Source organism: Dermacentor albipictus, unplaced genomic scaffold (genome assembly GCF_038994185.2).
Source record: "Dermacentor albipictus isolate Rhodes 1998 colony unplaced genomic scaffold, USDA_Dalb.pri_finalv2 scaffold_15, whole genome shotgun sequence".
NCBI lineage: Eukaryota > Metazoa > Arthropoda > Arachnida > Ixodida > Ixodidae > Dermacentor > Dermacentor albipictus.
Genome location: NW_027225569.1, coordinates 2,203,513 through 2,226,156, shown reverse-complemented (window position 1 = coordinate 2,226,156; position 22,644 = coordinate 2,203,513). Strand labels below are relative to the sequence as shown.

At 45.7% G+C, this 22,644-nt stretch overlaps 1 protein-coding gene across 1 annotated transcript; it reads left to right on the top strand.

Annotated features, from left to right (window-relative positions):
- Positions 1–2,267: 2,267 nt before the first annotated feature.
- LOC139051888 (putative nuclease HARBI1) lies at positions 2,268–5,497 on the top strand. The gene is made up of 4 exons (XM_070528927.1): positions 2,268–2,537; positions 3,085–3,220; positions 3,285–3,796; positions 5,391–5,497. Exons 1-3 carry the CDS (start codon positions 2,268–2,270, stop codon positions 3,788–3,790), a joined length of 912 nt encoding a protein of 303 aa, XP_070385028.1. The 3' UTR covers positions 3,791–3,796; positions 5,391–5,497.
- Positions 5,498–22,644: the final 17,147 nt, after the last annotated feature.

Below are 22,644 nucleotides of genomic sequence, written 5' to 3'. Positions count from 1 at the left end.
CAAGGCCCCTGCGCCCACCAGCCCGGAGGTCGATGGGGTTCCCTGGGGGATTTGGCTGCGCCGGCCATTGCCAGCACTGGAAGGGACCTGGGAGGTTGAGGCAGCCTCGGCTGCGTCCACCTTCGGGGTTGATGGCCCCTTTTCCTCGGTTGGCGGAGCAGCGCTAGCTGCAACCACCGTGGGGGCAGATGGCGTAACTGCCGACTCACTGCGTGTGGGTCGGACAGTCGCCGGAGGCCGTTGTGACGCTGCCCCCTGACGCGCCACTTCGGCAAAGCTGGCCTTAGGAAGGTATGTAACCCGCCTGCGTGCCTCTTTGAATGATATATTTTCCTTAACTTTGATTGTTACTATTTCTTTTTCTTTCTTCCAAGACGGGCATGACCGCGAGTATGCGGCATGCTCGCCATCACAATTTACGCAGTGGAAAGAATTCTCGCAGGCTTCGGAGGAATGTTCATGCACGCCGCATTTCGCACAAGTTTGGCGGCCTCGGCAGCTCTGCGAACTGTGGCCAAAACGCTGGCACTTGAAACATCGGAGGGGATTCGGCACGTACGGTCTTACACGGAGCTTGATGTACCCTGCCTCGATTGACTCGGGCAGGATACTTGAATTGAAGGTGAGTATTAGGTGTTTGGTAGCAAGTTCTTTTCCATCTCGCCTAATCTTAATTCTTTTGACATTTATGACATTCTGTTCGCTGAAGCCCTCCAAGAGCTCAGCCTCAGTGAGCTCCAGCAAATCATCGTCCGAGACAACGCCGCGGGAGGTATTCATCGTGCGGTGCGGGGTTACTACTACTTGGGTCTCCCCAAATGATACTAGCTGTGGCAGCTTCTCAAATTGCTTCTGGTCGCGGAGCTCCAAGAGGAGGTCACCGCTAGCCATCCTCGATACCTTATATCCTGGGCCAAAAACTTCGGTAAGAGACTTAGAGACAAGGAAAGGGGAGATTGTTCGTACTTGTTTAGCTGGTTTTTCTGAGTGGATGACATGAAAACGTGGAAAATTCTGGACTTGTCGTCCGAAAAACTGAAAGAGATCTTCGGTGCGCCCTCGTTTATGAGGGCGATCAGGGAGTTTAGGAAAAGCATTTTCCATGAGTACAGTAGGGTTTTCGGCCGCGATGCCGACCACCCACCATGGAGCCCAACAGGGGGACGTGACAGGAGTTGCTGCTAGAGAAACCCTGCCAACGCCAGCCGTACATCGCTGCTATAACCAAATACAGCATAACCAAGGCTGGCTAGCTACACAAGGTTAACCCTTGCCGCCGGGAAACTAGGAAGTGAGGAGAAGTGATGAGAAGACAGGAAAGATGAAAAAGGCGAGAGAGAAAGACGAAGATTGGAGAGGAGGACAGGAAAAGGCGACTGCCGATTTCCCCCGGGTGGGTCAGTCCGGGGGTGCCGTCTACGTGAAGCCGAGGCCAAAGGGGTGTGTTGCCGCCGCCGAGGGGCCGTAAAGGTCCAAACACCCGGCATTGGCTCAACCCCCAGGATCCCCTTTTCCCCGGACACGGCTAAGCCGCGCACGGCTACACGCGGGAGGGTCCAACCCTCGTGTGCTCGGGTCCGTGGTGTCGCAACACACCAAACGCCTGCTTGCGCAGACGCCCCTGCGGGGGGTCGACAAGGGCATTCGTTTCGAAGAATGAATGGCCGTTGCCATAGCAGCGCTAGTAGCAGACGATGCGCCTGTCGTCTGCTCATAATGTCGTCGCTCGCCGAACATGGCTGGCCCTGGCGGGGGTCGAGTTTTTCGAGATTAAAACGCGATCCGCCATCGCCGAACGTTAGCGATGTTATTTATTGAAAACAACTGTGATCACAGTGAAATTAAATGTTGCGCCTGCGCTGTGATAAATATAAATAGTGCTGTTTTAGTTTTGATTGATCCGAGTGCATTTGTCGAGAATGCTCGCCGTTTCACGTTGTGCTCAGAGAATCGCGTTCATTGTTCGGCAGTTTGTTTGGTGCTCACGAGTCGCGACGGCCGCTGCTATCGTCGCGCTTTTGGAGTCGCTCGGGCAGCCTCGGCAACGCATCTTTCGGGAAGCATTTGACGAGCTTACCGAGGAAGAGTTCCGCGACCACTTCAGGCTGTCGAAGCGCACTGTGCGCTGGCTCTGCGAGCAACTGGAAGACGCCATCGGTGGCCTTCGGACCGGTGGCATCACGACGCAAGACAGGGTGCTTTGTGCTCTCCGTTTCTTCGCGACAGGGAGCTACCAAAGATCCATCGGCAGCGAATAATTCGTATCCATGGGGCAGGTTTCCGTGAGCGAAAGCATTCACGCAGTTGCGGAAGCAATAACCGTGGTGGGCCGGCAACAGGGCTGGGTGAGCTTCCCGTTGACAAGAGCCGGCAAGGCTAGTGCAAAGGCGGCCTTTGCGGATCGCGGCCGCATTCCCGGTGTAGTGGCCTGTGTCGACGGGACGCTCATAGCGATCAAACAGCCCGAAGGACTCAGCCCGGGCGAGACCGCGGGCTTCATGTCAAGAAAAGGCTTCTACGCCTTGAATACCATGATCGTAAGTACTCACGATCTGACATTTTTTTTGCACGCTGTCATCTTTTATTAGGTTATCGGTTTTATGTAATGCCGTCGTAGTGTGTACAATACGGGTACCACGTAAAGCAATATCGATCGTGATCGAGCCCGTTCGGAATTTAATTTCTCGGTCCAGATTGACTCATTTGCTTAAGCTGTGGGAGGCAGGTAATCACGGTTGATAATTTCGAACCGAATCAAATCGATCGATAGTGCCCTTGGGGTACGGGTATAAGAGTACACATTGAACAACCAAGGCGGCTATGATGAGCGTTAATTCACAAATGCCTCGTGAATGTAGCTTTTTGCACATTTCTTGCAATAATTAACGAAGGCTATTTCGGAGATTGCTTTTTAATAATGTGAGAAAGAATGTAGCTGTGTCTGGGAAAGAATTATGAAATCATGTTGGTGCAAAAACATTTCATTGAGACTATTTATCTGTCAGCATGACGTGAAATATGAAAATATTCCAGCTCAAATTGCTTATTCTGAACCATTTTCCGCCCGTTTGTTCTGCCCTCCAGGTGTGTGACGCCCACATGTGCATCGTGGACATCGATCCCCGTTTCCCCGGAGCGTGCCATGACTCCTACGTGTGGAGGCACTCACCACTGTTAGGCCGCCTCACACGTAACCTGCGACGTGGAGAATGGGTGCTTGGTGAGTGCTGCAGACATGTTGCAATCAGTGAAGTATATTACACAGTTATGTTTCCAACATGCAGGAGACTCAGGCTACCCTCTTGAGCCATGGCTGCTGACACCTGTGCCAGGCCATCCAGGCATTGACACTCCGGAGGGGCGCTACAACCAGGCCCATGCCTCCATGAGGAACGTTGTGGAGAGGGGTATCGGCGTCTTGAAGGCAAGGTTACGGTGCCTTGAAAGGTACCGGACACTCCTTTATGAGCCCAAGGATGCAGCCACAATCGTGGCAGCCTGCGCCGCTCTCCACAACATTGCTTTGAAGGCAGGGGAGCCGGAGCTGCAGGACAGTGATGAGGAGGCCGATGACAACCAGCCACCGCTGCAGCGGGGCTTGCCTGTGTCTCAAGGGCACCACACATGCCGGCAAGAAACGCCCAGAAAGCTGCTAATGAGGGCGAAGCAGATGAGGAGCCAGGTTGTCAACCTGTTCTTTGCGACTCCTACATGGCGTACCACTCACCTGCGTGCGCTGCATCGTCGGCTGAGGCAGCAACAGCAGGCTCGCCGCGCGGCTCAACCGTAAAGCCAGGTGAGTTCTCCAACATAGGCGTGAAAAGGCAAACCTCATAATGCCATTGAAAAATTGAAATGGTCGCCCTTGATAAAAAGGATGCAACGCATTTTCAAAAATATTTGTTTTGATTAATACTGAAATCTCCATTGCAGATTTTCACAGGGTGTGTCACAGTAGCAAAAGGTTTAGAAACAGGGGAAGAGAGACGTTAAAAAAGTGTTGCTGGGCAACTTAGTTCCTGATGGGAACGCAAATTCAAGGAGAATACAAAAAACAGCACAAGTACCTGAGCGGGTGTGCAGCTGCATCTCTTTTCCGGGTTCTTTTTTTCTTTTGTAATTTTATTCTTATATAACTAGAAACACAAAATGCAAAATGACACTCTGTTATAACAGGGAATTTTGAAAACAAAACAGACAGAGGTAGGTTTTGCACGAAGACATGTCGTGCCATTTCGACATTTTTGTCCACCCCTGTAGCCAGCTGGGTAGCTAGATTGAAACGTCACAAGAACATTTCATTTCACACTGCAACGGGCACATTGTTCATGTAGTATATTCAGCCAGCATGGAGTAAAGCCAAGACATGGTGTAGCTCAAGCAAATGGTATTACTTTAATGTACTCCATGGTTTCAACATTGTAAACATCCTCGTGTCACAAAAAATACAGATAAATGTCAGCCGTTACATGTTCTGCATTCAGATACACCCCATATAATACAACATATCTGAAGTAGTAACAGTGACGAAATATGTCAGAAAGAGCTGGACTAGCGTGCTGCTGTAGCAGGATGCCTGCAGGACGTGTGTATGTCACATATCACAGCACCTTGAACTACTCTTCAGTATCAGGTACAGTAATGCACTCCATAGCTGTAGCTTAGCATATATAAAGTTGCATGGAAGTCGTAGCAAAAAAATATCACAGCAGGAGCCTGTGTGGCTAGCAAGAAGTGCTTCATGTAACACTTATTACCCTCTCATTATAAAAGTGGTAAGCATACAAATAAAAAGCATCATGCAAGCCTGACGCATTCTGTACTTCGATATAAATGGCAGGAATAACATGACCTAGTTGAAAACAATATGACTAATACTGTTTTTCTCCGCGTACAAGGCATCAGCTGTTAGCTGGAGAATCCCCGTCAGGCGCCAAATCAAGAGTTAGCTTCACTATATGTAATGTGTAACACAATTCTAAAGCAGCCATCTAGTGATTTCAGGTAGACACTGGATATGGAACCTTGCAAGAAAAAAAATTGGACCTACGTGCAACAATACAGAGTATAGAAAGAGCAACGCTAGCATGACTGCCACCTAACTCATATGACTGAAACACCCTAAACATATTAATGATACTTGCTAAAAAATACTAAAACATACTAACGATAAAGTTACAAAAATAGTATGCAATTTCTTGTGCACATAACGGAAATAAGGTAACTATTTAAATTCTGCTACCTTCGAGTAACATCTCAAAGATTAGAGATCACTAAAAAAATATTTAAACGTACAAAACAAGATCAAAGATATAATGAACGAAAATAATGAATAATACAAAAAATACAATAAATAATAAAACTTCAAATTGTCTATTCCCTCCTTGCAGCCACTGCCTCCTGCATTAGCTGGCCCAAGAGCTGCGAAAGCTGGCCCACTGGCCGCAGTGCCTCCGCTACTTGGTCAGCCTGCCGCTCCACAGCAGCCACGACCCGCTCAGTAGCTGCAGCCAGCTGGTCTACGCCCTGGCGGATACCACGAAGGAGCTAGAAAGAAATCATTACATCAGCATCCATTCCCCCACAATCGGTCAAGCACCTCTACAGCAAAGTGACCTGCATAACGAAAGAGTATTTATGTTCGGTCGGTTCCTAGTGTGAGGCGTGCTGTGCACAATGTTTACAAAGTGAGCTGTAAAACGGATGATTTTGGTGGTCCCAAGCACTTTAGGTATAAAGGCGCTCATCTGCATGTATGCTCATTCAGATTACCATATGTTCATTAGTTATGGGGACAAGGACAAACACTTTCTATGTTGTTCTCTGTCTGCACCATTGTATCTGTTTTTTGTTGTTGCTTTTCATGTAGTTGTGCAAAGAAATATCAATACCATATGTACTTTTATGCTGTTGAGCCGCCAGAAAGTTAACAGATGGCATAGCAATAAGTTTGGGATTGCAAATGAGCAAGCGACCATGACATGTATCACTGTAGCAAAGAATGCTAGGCCCTATGTTGCATTTTGTTGCAAAAGCATGTATTGGACCCTGTATATAAATTGTTATTCAAGCATTGCAAGCTGTCGCACTGCCATTATATGTGATGTTTCCCAGCCTTCCAGAACAAGTTAGCAACTTCAAACTTTGTGGAAATAGCCACAGTCCTAAGTGTATTGTGTGGCAAAGTTTTCCTCTTACTGCCTTAATTACAACCATTGCAACTCATTAATCAACAGTCTTCTCCTTTTTTATGTTTTAATAGTTTATTGAGGTTTGTGTTCTCCATCGTCCTCAATGAACTATGCAAGCTATAGTGTTTCTAAGTGCGTCAAAATAAAGGAAACTTTACGGAGGTGTACAGGCTAAATTTGAACTGTGAGTTAGCTACCGCCTTTGCAAATAATTACGACGATGAAGGGCCCAGAGCACTTTAGGTGTTTTACATATGCCACTCAATTTACCCCGCTGCCTTGGGAAAAATGTTTCAGACATGAATATTTTTGTGTGATGGGGGAGAACTATCACAATCAGCATGCGCAATCCGATGTGTGAGGTGCAATTACAGCATATGCGGAAAAATTCATTAGCTAATACTTGAAAGTGGGCGGCCAAGGTTTGAAACGAGTAAGTCATATGAGGCAGTGTTTTACAACGAGTGATTTAATTACAGGCAACTTGCCATGTTTATGAAAATGCTCAAAAGAAAGAGCTTTAGTGGAAATAGGAATGTATGAAGCTGTTATTGTGTGATTGATTGCAAGTGTCCCTGTTGTCTAGTCCACCCAGTTATTGCATGTTGCAGAAATGCTAATGGCAGTGATTACTGTGTTTGAAGCTGTTACATTGGGTTAATGATTGCAAGTGACCGTGTTTATGACCATTTACGTAATGTATGATGATGTTCTCGTCCGTCTCCCTTAGTTTTTTTTGTTTCAGTTCAGCTATTGAAACACGTGTTAGCCATGTATGTGAGTTGATGACCTGTGCAGCTCATCAAATTGCTAAAAAATGTTACACCTTTGTACTGTCATTCTATTACGCTCCACCATATAAAGCAGGCAAGGGCACACGCACTTCGTTTGTCTCGTCGTTCTGTACGACGGTTCTGGCGTAGTCGTCCGCGAGCCGTTCAACCAAGGCGTCCCGGTGGGACACCCGACGAGGGCCTCGAGACCGGCGCTGCACCCGGGGTTGGTAGCCTGGAAAAAGTACCACTTTTTAATGAACTAAACACACTACATTACGTCCAGTGCATTCAAGCTGTGACATTGCCGGATATTTTCTTTTCACTTACTGGTTCTCACTCCGCCAGGGCCAGCTGCAGGCTCTGCAGTGGCTGGAGGGCTTCGGGGCAGTGGCTCAACAGGGACCACTCCTGGCTGCTGCAGTGCTCCTCTATTGGTTATAGAGAGTGCATTCACTCAACGGTTAGAGTAGAAATAGTTTGCGTTCCTTATATACGAAACAGATTCCACAAACAGGAAGGCAACAGGGAAGAGCAAAAGCTTACCTTCACGTGAAAGGCCGCTTGTTCCAGCGGTGGTGCCCACAGATTGCACGGTCACCTCCAAGGCGGGCTGCATTATGTATAAGATGCGAAGAAGCAGTTCTGTCAAGTTTGCGTAATCTGCTCCTCCCAATATGCACTAACGTAGGGTTATGACAGGAGAAAAAAATCTCTTGAAATCCCAGTAGTAAGCCACCTTGTGCATACCACAGCAAACACATGCACATAAAGGAAGAAGAACTATATCTGTTATACCAGTGTCATGCAGGCACTTTTGATCTGAATCGATCCCGATCGGGGCAAAATTTCTCTATTTCTATTGCCTCCCTTCGCGGAATGAAGAAAGGAGCCAGTGGCTGTCGAGAAATTCTATCTAAACTGGGCGCGATCGCGAATGAAGCGGCCTGCGTGACTGGGGTATAACACTGCTTACGCGATGCAGTATACACGGCGCAACTTCTGTAAATTACTGCCGCGTCCTCCCGTTTTTTGGTGCGGTTGTTAATGGCTTACCTCGTCGAGCGGTTGGTAGAAGGGCTCGCACACTCCGGTCACCGTGGAGGTGCCCACTAAGGCGATGACACGGCCACGAAGGCCGGGCAGACGGCCACCACCCGTGCCGCTGCAATTACGGACAGCATTGTAAATATCGCGAGCAACAGAACCGCTCCTCGCACTCACCTTTGACTTGCGGAAGCTGCTGCGGCATCTCGGCGGGAAAGAAATACTTCCTTCCGCCAAAACACCTGCCACTGTTCGGCTGTCTTGGCGGCCGGGCCCTCTGTGTTCAGAAGGGCGGCGAGCTCACTCCAAAGCTGCCGCCTCCGCTCCACCGTGCACTCCTGTGTGAGTGCGCACGATGCCCGCACAAGGTAGGGATGGCCCTCCATGAACGCCAACAACAGTTCACGTTGGTGTGGCGACACGTGAGGGCCAAGTCTGACATTCTTGAGGGACGACATTTTGCAACCGACGAACAGCCATTTTGCAATTGAACTGCGCGCTCCCGCCAATTTGTTTTGGCGTGTGCGATACCACCTAGCGGACTAAACAAAAATATATGCCGCTTAAATTAGTTTTCTGCTCTCGCATGAGATTTCCGAGGCAGATTATATGTTGCAACAGCAAGAATCTTTTTCTTATATTACGTGTTTAATTATTAAAGCATCACAAACATTCTGCACTTAATGTGTCGTCCCCGATCGAAGCTCAATGTGGTGACGCAAACTTCCGGGGCTGGGCTCGCTCGTTTATTGGCTGTGCTCTCCCTCCCGTTCTCACAAGTCTTGCGGACGGCCTACTTTGTGACGTCGCAGCCAGACCGAACGAACGGAAAAGCGAGCTGTTTGTGCGATCGCACCCCAGAACTTCACAGTTACGAAGAAAGCTCCAGACACCATGGAAGCTCTGGGAGACAACTCCAGTATTCAGGATGACTGGACTTCTGAGGAGGACATGCCCGACTCGTGGGAGGAAACAGAATTTATGCAACGGCCAATGAGGAAGGAAATAAGCAAGCCATCAGGAAAGAAGTCGACAGGGGAAACACAACTGCAAGAAACAGGGACAAAGATGGCCGATGAAACACAACCGATACAACAGCGATCACAGAACCTAGTAGAGTCCAGGCAAGACGAGGAAATGAATGATCAAGAGACAACAACCGAATCTACAAGCTTGAGTCAAACATTGAAAAAAACTGTCCAAAATCGACAGGTCGTTCATGAAAACCCTGCTGGGGCTGGCAACAGGAATAGCAGACAAAGAAATGCTACTAGACAAGCTTCTGACAGACTTCACAAAACCACAAAAAGTCTGACCTTGGACGCCACACACGAAGTGGCTAGACTCGAAAGAGCAATTCAAACTCACCAGAATCATAATACTGAAGGCCAACCTATGCAACAGTGGTGACAGGCCAAAACAAGACATGAGGACAGAGCGAAGAAACGCCTCAGTTCTTTGACGAAATCACCAAAGACAATCAAAGGAACAAACCCAAGCTGGTACTGATCATAAAATCAGACAAGTTGAACAAAGATGAGATAGGAAAACTCATCAAAAGGAAGGTCGACCCACATCAGTTGGGAGTACAGGAACCCGAAATGCGACCAGGAAAAGGAGTGGTGATCATGTCTTCTTCTAAAACAGGACTTGACAGATTGAAAAACTGCATCGCAAATGATCCAGAGTTGGGTACTAAACTCAGCACTAAACAGCCCAAAGAAAAGAACTTGGAAATGAAGGTCATTGGAATTGATGAGGAACTGGGAAATGAAGAAATCGTAAAGAAATGATTGAGCAAAATGGTCTCCAGTGTACTGAGGAAGAACTAAAGGTGACCAAAACTTGGAGAGGCAAACAGGGCAAGACAGCCATAATATCAATGCAGTTGCAACCATGGAAGCAATTGAAAGGCAGAAGTCACATCAACATTGGATGGAACAGATGTCCACTTTATGACAATACTTTCGTCCCAAGATGCACCTATTGCGCCAACTAGGTCCACACTCAACAATGGTGTCAAGCGAAGACACCCAAATGCACAGAATGCGGTGGACGACTTCATTACAGAGAGTGTAGAAGCGGTGAGTACGAATGTTGTGCTTGCATTGCAGAGGAGGGGCTTGCCGAGCAGGCAGGCCACTCAATGATGTCGCGTAACTGCCCTACATATCAAAAAAGGGTAGACCATGAACGCGGGAAAATTATCAGCCAGCTAGTACTAGCACGAGTACAAAATACTCAGTCAAACCTAAAACAACTACCTCTAAAGTACATTTTGTCTATTAGTTAAATCAATATGGCTAATCAGAAGCAAAATCCTAACAATAAACTTCAGATAATACAAGTTAACTTAGGGCGAGCATTTAAAGCAAATCAGAATCTTAACAGTCTACAACAAGAAAAACAGCATCTTATCTCATTGGTACAAGAACCGTATCATTTAAAAGGAAAAATAATCCCTTTCCCAATAAAAGATAGAATAGCATATAATTACAATCAAAAAACAAGCATAATAATTCATCCTAACATGATAAGCATCTTCCCTTCGCGAATAGAAGAGTTAACAGCAGTAGTAGTAAAATTCAAAAATAAAGAAATAATTATAATTAATTGTTATTACCCACCTAAAAGCAACATCGAGACACTATTAATTAACATTGATAACATTATTCAAAAAGCTCAAACAAAGAAATATAATAATAGCAGGAGATCTTAATGCTAAGAGCCAGATTTGGGGAGGTGATATTCTAGATGAAAAAGGAGAAAGTGTAACAGAATTTATTATAAGGAATAACTTAACGTTAATAAATGGTAAAGATTGTGATCCTACATTTGAAACAAAGAATGGGAAAAGTTGGATGGATTTGTCCATCATCTCGAACAATCTATGTAATGAAACAAAAAGTTGGAAAGTTCTAAAAATCCATCATATGGTGATCATAAACTAATAAGAATAGAAGTATTTGAAGAGTTAACATCAGCCGTGTATAAATTACCTAAAACTGGGAAACAAAGAGCAATTACTGACGTAATCAAAATTAACTGGGAAAAAATCCCCATGCCTTCATAACCCAGAAGACATTGAAGAAATAAGTAAATTTTATGCCACTCTTGAAAAATTGTACAAAAACTACGAGAAACGTATAAAGAGAAAAAACAAGCAATTAGTTGGTGGAACATGGAGTTAGAGATACAAAGGAAAAAAGTAAGAGCAATTAAAAGAAGGTTTAAAAAAATTGGAGGACGCTTAAGCTTCGCCTTTAAGAGTGGGACGCGACAGCGTTCCCGTCGACCCGCCAAGGGGTATAAGACAATGCGCTACGGCACAGCAATCACTTACGATGCGCCCCGCATCGGACTTAGCGCCCACCTATCACGCGGTGAACGTCGAGCAACGCAGCGTTCGGCGCGGCAACGAAACGTGCGCCTGAGCGAACGAAACGAACCAAAGAACTCGGTGTCTCGGAGGGGAAACGATCTACGCCAGCCAAACGTCGTGATCGGCACGGGCAGAGAGATAGATAGTAATCTAAACCGGGAGCACGGCGAAGCGTCGTCAGGGGAGAGGGAGTCCCGCGACGCGCCTGGCAGCGGTCCCAATGCGCGCGCGGCGCGTCTCCTGTCGGGGCAGCGCCGTACATGGAGAGGAGGGGGTATTCTGTGTTTGCCGCAAGATGGCTCTGCGTGTGCGGAAAGCGCAGAAGAAATGCAGCGGAAAAGCACTTCGCAACTCGTGTAATTGCGACTTCTGTACGTTACATGTTCATAATTACCGATATACACCGCAGTATAACTTTCCATGGCTCGTTTCGAAGGTAACACCGCATTCACTAGAGGCGCGTTTGCACCGCTTGGCAGCATCGAACTCGTGGCTGAGTGGTAGCGTCTCCGTCTCACACTCCAGAGACCCTGGTTCGATTCCTACCGGGCCAATCTTGGAAGTTGCTTTTTATTTATGAAGCGGCTGCCGTGATTTATCGCTCACGGTCAACGCCGCAAACGCCGACACCGGCTTTTCTGCGACACGAGCTCCTTAATGGTACGTCCACACTAGCGACAAAAACGCGCGCGGCGAGCGGCGCTGTCGCGCGCGGCAAGATTCACGAAAAGCGGCAGCAACGCGCGGCAAACGCGCGAATGGGTGCGAGACCCATTTTTCGCGGCAGACGCGAAACGTCCACCAATCAGAAGCGAGCCGCTTTACGAGCCGCGCTGTTGTGGCGCCACCTGTCGCATAAGCAAAGAATCATAATCTATGGGCTCTGAGACTGAACAGTGACACGCGCGCCGTAAAATCTCAGAGGCCATTTCCAGTCAATGGGGCTCTTTTTGTTAAGCCTTACCACGTGGCCACTGAGGCGTCGACGAAGAATTCGCCTCGCAATGGAGGCGTTTTTGGAAACCGCTCGCGGATATGCGTACCTCTATGATAAATCGAGCGTCGGACAAGGAGCTGCGCGCCAACCGCTGGCACATTATGGACAGCAGTTTGGCATGACAGGTGAGTAATTGGTGAAGGTGGGGAAGCAGAGTGCGCGCCTGGCCCTCAGTGTCCCTGTACCGCACTCAAAACTTTCTCGTCCGCTGTCTGGCTCGTCGGCGTCGCACAAGTAAAGAACAAACAAGTATTATAGTGTTCACAGTCACCAGTAGCTTCTCGTCCGTATCCGACATGCCTGAGCGTGGCCGGCAGTGGCGCAAAAAAACACAGACACTTCCGATGGAAGACGAAATGGGCAGAACGGAGAGCGCGTTGTCGCGAGAAGTATCGAATGGAACGAGACAACGCGGGACTCCACGGGCCGCTGCCGCGTGCCGCAAAACGCGACTGTGGACTTGCCCGCACGCGTCTGCCGCGCGGGCGCTTGCCGCGTGCGGCGTGTCGCGCGCGTTTTTGTCGCTAGTGTGGGCGTACCATAACGCTATCGCGTTAAAAGGTATAGCGACACGTTGGTATAAATGAAATTAATTTTTATTTAGACTACTTTTTAATTTAATTTAGATTTAATTCTATTTAGACACGACTACGAATATTCAACGTTCATACATTTCTGCTGACATATATGACAATTCATACACGTGATAAATATTTTACGCAATCGCGTCTGATTGAAATTCAAGAACGGTTGAAGCCAAAGTGCAACGTAATGTACAAGAGGTGACACCCTCTTCGATCTGACCACGGTGTAAAAATATTATGAGCTGTGATCTGACCTGGGTTGAATTAGAGTGAAAACTGCGTTACGAAAACGGCGGGGACGGTGGTCTTTCGTGCAAGTCGGATTCCTCGTTTCCGTTGCAGCTTTCGCGCATCGAAATATGACGTTTGGGTGCTGCTTCAAAAGGATGTAAATTGTGAGCACGCATGTGAGCTAAGATCCTCTGTTCCAGCTCGCTCAGGTCTTCGAGAGACGAATAATACGTTCTCACACCTACGGCTGCACTTGTCGTCTGCCTCTAACTAGTGCCGCCCTAAAGCGCGCTCGCCTATCGCAGTCTTCAGCATGCTTCCGGTGAACGACTTCATCGTCACTGAAAATCGAAAAATTGTGACAAAAATTTTCAACGGCGTTTTCCACATAATTATAACCCTTATTCTATGTTACTACTTCATGATTAGACGCTCCAGCCGGTAAGCTTTCCATTGCACAAAAAAATGGTTACCATGAAAATTAGTTGTCAGTCACTGCAACGATTACGCCAGGCACTGAAAAACATTTTCTTTGGTTAAATTAATGACAGCTGCTTAAGCCTTTCGTAAACGAGTATATATAATGATATAAACAAGCCGTTTATTTGTAGCGCAGCATACAGACGCACTTTCGTTCTAGTGTGGTGTGCTCATGGGTCGTGGACGAAGCACGAGAATAAAACCGATAAACAAACAAAAACTGAAATTTCGGTGGCTACGCTTGTCAATTTAGACGAGAAATAAACATATGCAACACCCACCTTACCATCGTAAAGAACAACATCAATTACCGTCGGGCAAAAAAAACTCGTCACTGGCGCCATCTAAACTGGCGCCATCTAAACCACCATAGGCGGCCGTCCTTTAGACTAGGTCTGTATGTGTGGTAGGGCTTCGTAATAGAAAGACGCTGTAGTGAGACACTTTGCATAGGTGCTCTGTGATTTTACTAGTAGCTGTTTTATCATATCTATATTACATTTATAGTAAACTGTAATTATATCCGCGGGAACCGTTGCTGGTGCTGATAGTTTGTCGGTCGTGAACGAGCGTTCCTCGTTTGTCTCGAAACTCCGCCTGCACGACGATCGGTCGACAATGTTTGCATGTGTACGGTACACAGAAGATAAGGAGCGGGCAGCGCTGCCTGTGGTACTTGTAAGAGATTTCGAACCACAAAGCACAACTGACTTCAAAAAGGACGGCGTTGTCATGGAGTATTGGGCGGACGAAGATGGAAGAGGCGAGAACTTTTACCCGGCCAACGTCACTGCACTCGCGGGTAAGCCGACGCCTCGCCGCCGCAGGCCATTTGCACCTAGAGTAGGGGTCTAAACACGTGGCCCACCGTGCTGTTCTTATAGTTTGCCTTCTTTCATTTGAGTTCTGTTTTAGTCATTGTCAGACACCCTTGAGCACCTTCTGTGCAAATTGAAGAACTCCCGACATTCATTTCCCAGAGTGATATTGGGAAAGCTGCACAAGGGCAACTTGGTAAGATATTTTTCAATTATATTTTACAACGTGCTGTGTGAACGCATACATTAGTTTTGGTTGGTTATGCCAGTGGTAAACACCTAATGAATATTGACTTGAGTTCATCTTGCACATTAAGCTTTTCGGTTTTTAGCTGTATTTGATTCATGTGTGGTTCACTGTACCATCGTCACTATTGCATGGTTTGCCTCGTCGCAGATGCGAACGCTATGGTAAAAGAAATGCCCCTGCACTGCAGTGTGGTACAGTCACAGTGCATAGTTGCAGATAGTGATTGCTGAGGTCATGCTTGCTGACCTGTCTTTGTCTTTGCACGAACAATTTAGTAACAAGGCTATGATTTTGGCTGCTACCTGGCTCCTTGGCAATGTGCATGAGACCTCTCTACCACACATGCACACGCATTGTGTGGTAGAGAGGTCTGTTTCGTTCTCTTCAATGTTTGGTTACACATGAATATTGCAATTATCAGGTTGAGGCACGGAAAAATGTGCATACATTGCCCTCCTTCTATCTTATTCAAGCTGCGTATACCTTAAGGACTTCTATGTCGTTTGCGCGGAAGTCCTGGCAACTACATCCCACTAGTCCTTCTTCCTGCTTGGCTGGCTGCCTGCTCTTGGTCTGTCAGGTTGCACATGTTTCATAATGGGGTTGATGGGTCACCGTATCTGCTCTTGTGAGGTTGACAGTGACGAAGTGACCGCCTGAGCTTCAGTGTTTCACTGAAGATATGATGTGCGCCCACTCTGTTTGCATGATTGGCACAGTTGTAGTCTTGTTTGTTTCACACATAATTTGGGAACCATATGGGAATGAAATAGGCCCTTAGTTTTCTATATCATCAACCTACTGGGTTTCTTACGAGGGTTACTTTGCTCCACTGGTAGAGCTTACATCGCAAAACAGGTGCAGCTGCTGTAGTTTATTGCTGGGTTATGAAAGTTCACTTCAGCAGTAAAATAAATACTGCATTGCAGCACCATGTCGTAGTACTTTGTTTGGTTCAGGCGAACTTTTCAAGGGATGAAAGACAGATGTATCGTGCTGTGGCCTGCTAGTATAAATATACACTGAAAACGTTCAAAAGCACTGCTTTGGACCACAAATAATTTACTAGTGATGTGTGCACCTGCGCATATTATTGTTCATAATTATTATTAATATTATTGCTGTTACTATAATAATTATTATTACTATTTAGCACCCAAAATTTGCTGCAAAATTGAGAGCAGAAGTGCAGCTTGGCAGACCTATACTGCTTAGTTCAAGCATACCATTTGCATCAAGCCATCGCTCTAGCCTTCGTGATGAAAGTTGAGTATTTATTGTGATGTACTCTTGGCGTCAAATAAAACGTGAAGGTTGGAGCGCACGGCCAAACCATAATGGAAATTGTAGTGCGCACTATCCAGTCATCACCATTGACAGGAGTGCAGATCCTGTTGACAGCACTGCACAAGGATGCTCTCCCTGTGCTGCAATATTTTCGTTTCTGTTCTGGTTCTCTTTTACTTGAATGCAAGAAAACAAAAATAAAAGGAAACGGAAGCTCAAATATTGCAGTATAGGGCGAGCATTATCACAGTGCGACGAAACTGTATGTCCTATCGGTGTCAATCGAAATGTGAAGAGCAGCGTCATCTTTTCTTGCTTTCAAATAAGAGAAAAGAAACAGAAATATTGCATCATAGGTGGAGCATCATTGTCCAGTGCGGTCAAACTGGATTTGTGTGCGTGTCACTAGTGCTGACTGGACGGTACACACTATACCTTCAATTATGCTTTGGTCATGCGCTTCACTGTTTGCGTTTCATTTGATGATAGTATGTCCATAGGGAGTTGTAGCTTCCTTTTGTGCATTTAGTCGCTTGTGCAGTTGTCTACATGTGCTATTAATTTGTTCCGATTTATTCTTCCTAGGTGTTGCAATGCTGTTGGTGATAATGCCCTGATCTATAAGGCTCCAGAACTTATACATTTGTAAAAACGCTGCGTAATGGTATGATACATAGTTGCAACAACATAGCATTGGAGGCCATGATGTGGTGCTTTATTGACCTTGTAAAGTGTAGCAGCAGAATTGTTTCAGAATGTGCAGCTACTACCTTAATGATGGCAAGTGCTTTTACAATGCATGGAAAGAGGCCTGGATGAAATCAAAAGTTACGTGACATCTAGCCTGGTCAGGGCAATGTTTAAGTCAAACCCAAACATAACAAAAGGGGAAGAGGAAATAAAAGCAGGCCAGCTATGATTAGTGCCACACTGACAACCTTATCGCAGCACATGTGCCATTTTCGTATTTATTTATTTCACCTAAAACGCAGTTAATTTACCCCGTGATTTCTTCACCTTTACCATCTCTGTTGGGCTGCTAAAAAAGTTAGTTCCCCTGTTTCCAGTCATTCAAACACACTCTTTTGTTGCAGTGGTCCGTTTTGGCTGCTGGGAGAGTCTCCCCAGATATGAAGATAAGAATTAGATCCCGATGCCTGCATAAATGTTGTTGACGAGATGTGTTGAATCTTATCTTGCATGCCTTTTTTATGGTTAAGGCTGATGAAGGGCTCTCCAAGAGAGAACAGAGGAAGAGGAAGCGAGAAGCTGCCAGGAAGGACTTTGGCAATATACTTAAGGCATTCAAACAGTCGGAGAACTCGAAACTGGTAAGCAACATTTATGTGAGCCCAGCTACCCATTAGTACTCTCAACATTCAGATCTGATGGCGATGCTGAAGCAATATTTTGGTTAAAGCTTAAAGTGGCTGTTTACATTGCTGCTTCATTATCCCGTCTGTGATGTGATGAGGGTGCAGTGATTATGCCTTTTACTTTGTTATTAGCAGTCTTTTCTTTCTGCACATTTTCATTCAATATAAAGGACTGTGTAATTTGGCCTTCTGGCAGCACAACATATCACTATGTTCAACTTGACACGACTAGCATACACGACGCTACACAAATAAAAAAAGAGTAGTGTGCAATATTTAATGTTACTTTCACCTATTCTTCAGTAAACCATACAAGGGATTGTTAAAACTAGAAATATTCACTAAGTGCCACTTGCATTAGCATGTGCAAATAAAGAATTGTATGTGGTGTGCAGAGGTAGTGGCAATAACATAGTGGGAAAATAAGAAAAAAAATGCATCACTTGCAATGCACAAATCGTGCCAAAGTACGTCATAACAGAAACTGTTGCCTTGATTTCCTTGGCTATTGCAAAATCCTACTTGGTGCTTTATAGATGGTCATGCATGGAAAAGTTGCATCAGCATAATGAAGACAACGTGCCATTGCAAGATGTCATTATTACCATCATTTTACCTGACTACTAATAAGAAATCACTGGTACATACTGGGATCTTTAGTGTCTGGCTTCCTTTGTGACCTCAGAAGCGACACACTGCACTGAAAAGTAATTGCAGTAAAACAAGTTGTGGGGCTAGTTCGTGCATAGCTTTGAAAAATGAAGCACCAACGGTAACGGCACACTAAGAAGGAACCGAAAGACAGGACAAGGCGCTTCCTGTCTTTTTATTCCTTATTAGTGTGCCGTTACCGTCGGCGCTTCATTTTTTGAAAAGTAATGCCACAACATGTGGATGGGTGAGATTTTAGGCACCTTTATGGCCGGCTCATGTTGGCCTGTCTCATTTAATACCAGTGCAGGTGTTGCCTGGTTTGCCAGAAGTGCACTGTCGATTGGCTGATACACATTTATGGATTTTTATTGCAGCACATATTTCCTTTGATTCTGGTTAACACTGCTAATCAGAGATAACTTGGTGATGTCTGGTTCTGATTTTTGGTAGTAAATTATTGGCTTGCATACGCATGCAACTAAGTGACTTCTTCATAGTTTGTATGTTCGAATGTTCAAATGAACAAATGTTCAACAAATGAATGTCAATGAACGAATGTTCATTCATGGTGTGTAAAAAACAAGCTAACCATTAACCCATCTAAGACAACATTTATGGTATTCCATTCTTCAAAATCTTTGCACATTGATTCTATTGTAGTGTCTCTAAATAATAATGTATTTGCAAGATCCACGTCTACTAAATTTCTTGGTGTAGTACTAGATGAAAACCTAAAGTTCCAGTGTCATATTCAATCACTTATTCAAAAAATCTCATTTGGTATTCACATCATAATAAAAACTCGCTCTTTTTTCCAGCAAACCATTCTCATGTCTTTATATTACGCGTATATACAAAGTCATCTCTCATACTGCCTGTCATCTTGGAGTAATACATATACCACACATCTCCATCAGTTAGAAGTTTTGCAAAAGCAGGCATTACGATTAATTGCATTCCAATCGCATACATCTCCCTCTGCTCAAATATTCCGTTCCCTAAATGTTTTACCTTTACGCATGTTATTCAATCATAAGCTGTCGCTACTTAAGTTTCGTCTTATAAATACCCAGTTTAAAAATTGGAGGACGCTTAAGCTTCGCCTTCAAGAGTGGAACGCGACAGCGTTCCCGTCGACCCGCCAAGGGGTGTAAGACAATGGGCTACAGGGCAGCCATCACTTACGAGGCGCCCCGCATCGGACGCGGTGAGCGTCGAGCCATATGGTCGAGCAACGCGGCGTTCGGCGCAGCAACGAAACGTGCGCCTGAGCAAGCGGAACGAACCGAAGAACTCGGTATCTCGGAGGGGGAAATGATGCACGCCAGCCAAACGTCGTGATCGGCACGGGCAGAGAGATAGAGAGATAGCGATCTAAAGAAAGGAAGGACGCTTGATTCTGCCGAGGGAGCAAGCCGATGCGTTGTCAGGGGAGAGAGAGTCTGGGCAACGACCCCCCTCACACCGGTCCTTCCACAGCTCCAATGCACGCGTGGCGCGCCATCTGTCGAGGTAGCGCCATACATGGAAAGGAGGGGGTCTTCTGTGTTTGCCGCAAGATGGCTTTGCGTGTGCGGAAAGCGCAGAAGAAATGCAGCGGAAACGCACTTCGCTACTCTTGTAATTGCGACTTCTGTAAGTTACATGTTCATAATTACCTGTATACACTGCAGTATAACTTTCCACGGCTCGTTTCGAAGGCAACACCGCATTCACTAGCGGCGCGTTTGTACCGCTTGGACGCATCAAACTCGTGGCTGAGTGGTAGCGTCTCCGTCTCACACTCTGGAGACCCTGGTTCGATTCCCATCCAGCCCACCTTATAAGTTGCTTTTTATTTATGAAGTGCCTGCCGTTATTTATCGCTCACGGGCAACGCCGCGGACGCCGACACCGACACCCGACGCCGACGACACCGGCTTTTTTTCTGCGACACGAGCTCCTTAACGCTATCGCGTTAATATTCCAGGTTTTAGTCGCTCTAGCCTCATCAATTATAACAACACAAGATTTTCAGCTCAACTCAATCTTCTTCTTCCAAAAGCAAAAACTAACTATGGGAAATTTACCGTCACGTTTTCAAGCATTTCTGTTTGGAATTCTATACCATCTGACATGAAGACATCTACATTATTATCATTCAAACCTAGAACGAAGGAGCATTTCATGAACACTTTATCTGACGCGTAGCATAATTTACCAAACATAGAATTAATTAGTATGTTGTTCACTTTACCATTACGCAATATACTTTTCAATTACCGAGTTACTAAATTTTGCCTTAATTTGATACTTCTCGTTGTTAGTTTTACGTGCCATTTATCCTCGTTTTAATTGTTGCATGTTATTTTTAAGATTTCTTCAATTATTTTTTCTTTTTAACTCTGTGAATATACCTGTGATATTGTTAACATATTTTTTTTCTATCTTATCGTTTATTTCCGATGTAGAAACTGTATAATATATGACATGACTCACTGTTTGCCACGATCTTACTATCCCCTTTTCATGTTTTGTTAGGAGGTCCCCCCGACAGTTGTTACTTCGGGACCTCCGAATGTGTACTTATACCCATCTTGTATTTCTTTTGTCAAAAATAAATATTGATTGATTGATTGATTGATCGTTATTGTATAATTCATAGCACAGTTCAAATATTCCTTTTTGCTCTTGAGAAGTCTCGTCATTCTCCCATGGTTCATGGTGTCATGTATTATTGGAGTTTCAAGGCTTTGAAGATGAAAGCAACGAATCTGTTGAAAATCATACTAAAAGCAAGAAAGATAAAAGAGCTTCCCATGAAACTGAGTGGAAAAACGTGGAAGCAAGGATTGAGGACCTTGAAAAAAAACTACAAAAAATAGAAGCTGAGAAATAGGAGCTTGCTCGGCTGTAGGAAGAGGAGCGAGAGAGGTCAAGAAGGCTGACGGATGCTCTCCTCAACAAGATTGGTAAGTTGCAAGCTCGTGTGTGTGATAAGGGTTGACGTTTGCTAGTATGTGAAATGGCCGTGAATGAATGAGTGGACACACAAGCACAAACTTCAACAATCGCTTTATTGGAAACAGATGCGCATGCAGGCATGCAAAACAAGCTCGCTTGCAAAAAAATTGCAATGCCCACACAAAATCGCGTTCGGAAAAAACAGTTCTTGACAAAGCAAGCGAAGGCATGCTCACGCATTTATCATTTAGGCGCGCTGTTCGGGCTACTTCAATGACCATCCTAGTGAGTCCATCCCTGTGTCTCGGCACATCAAAGCCTTTGCTAAATAACGGCTCACTACAAGATGTCTTGCAACAGAGCCAACTAACCACTGCATGCTTTCTTATGTTGTTGCTGTGGTTTCACAGTTTGTCTTTTAGGCAGCGTTCCATATGGCCTACCTAGAACTTTCCGCATGAAAGTGCAAAATGATCCACAACAGGATCTCTAGTTTACAAAGTGCATTTTATTATGCCTGCTGCAGCCAGCCAATAAAGCCCTAAATGTTGAAGTTAGCGCTTGTCTGTGAATTTGCTAGTCCTCAATTTCAGTGCGCTTATACAATTCTAACTCATGTTCTTGTAGCAGGACTCTTTGAAGTGAGCTCCTTAAATTCATTATTTTTTAACACAGAAGCTGAGAATGCCTAACAAGTGCCACGTAACAGCGATAACGTGTTTCAGTATTCAATGAAAGCAGTAAAAGCTGGGGATAAAAAGGAGAGTGAATAGACACAAACCAAGCAAGAAACATACGTGCAGCTACATGGGCATGCACTGTAGAGTGTCATATTATTACGATATCATTGAGCGATGCTCAAGAGACGAGCCGCCGCGTGAACGACGAAGTTAGTCGGTGGCCTTGGCACGACCTAGTGTCAGCCTGGCTGCCTGGCTCCAGTTTAATTAGCGTGTAAATAGCATCTTTCGTCTGTGTCTTTCAACACGTAACATTTCTGGTGGAGGTCAGCAATCCCCGTCCTCACAACGGAACTCCGAAGTGGTCGGCACACCGAGCTTGTCACCGTGCCTCCCGGTGACGAGCCCACCTCTGCAACGGCTTTGGCTTGTCCGACTGCTCCAATCGTCATGGTTGCCCCACATCGTGACCCAGGTGTGTTCTCTGGCCTGTAGGGACAGGATGTCGACGACTGGATCAAGCTATATGAACATGCCAGCGCTAATAACAGGTGGGATCCAACGATTATGCTCGCCAATGTCATGTTTTATCTCGGCGGCACCCCACACGTGTGGCACCAAACGCGTAATGACGAAATAACCAGTTGGGACAGTTTCAGAGAAAAGCTACGGGAACTGTTCGGCGACCCCATTGGGCGCAAGGCTGCCGCGAGAAAGGCTCTTGCGTCTTGTGTTCAGTCGTCTACAGAGCCATACGTTTCCTACATCCTCGACATCTTGGCTCTATGCCGCAAAGCTGACGACAATATGTCTGAAGCAGATAAAGTGGCACATGTGCTAAAAGGCATCGCCGACGACGCGTTCAATTTGCTTGTTTTCGGCAATGTCTCGACTATTGACGCCATTATAGAAGAATGCCGTCGCCTTGAACAGGTTAAGAGCCGCCGTATC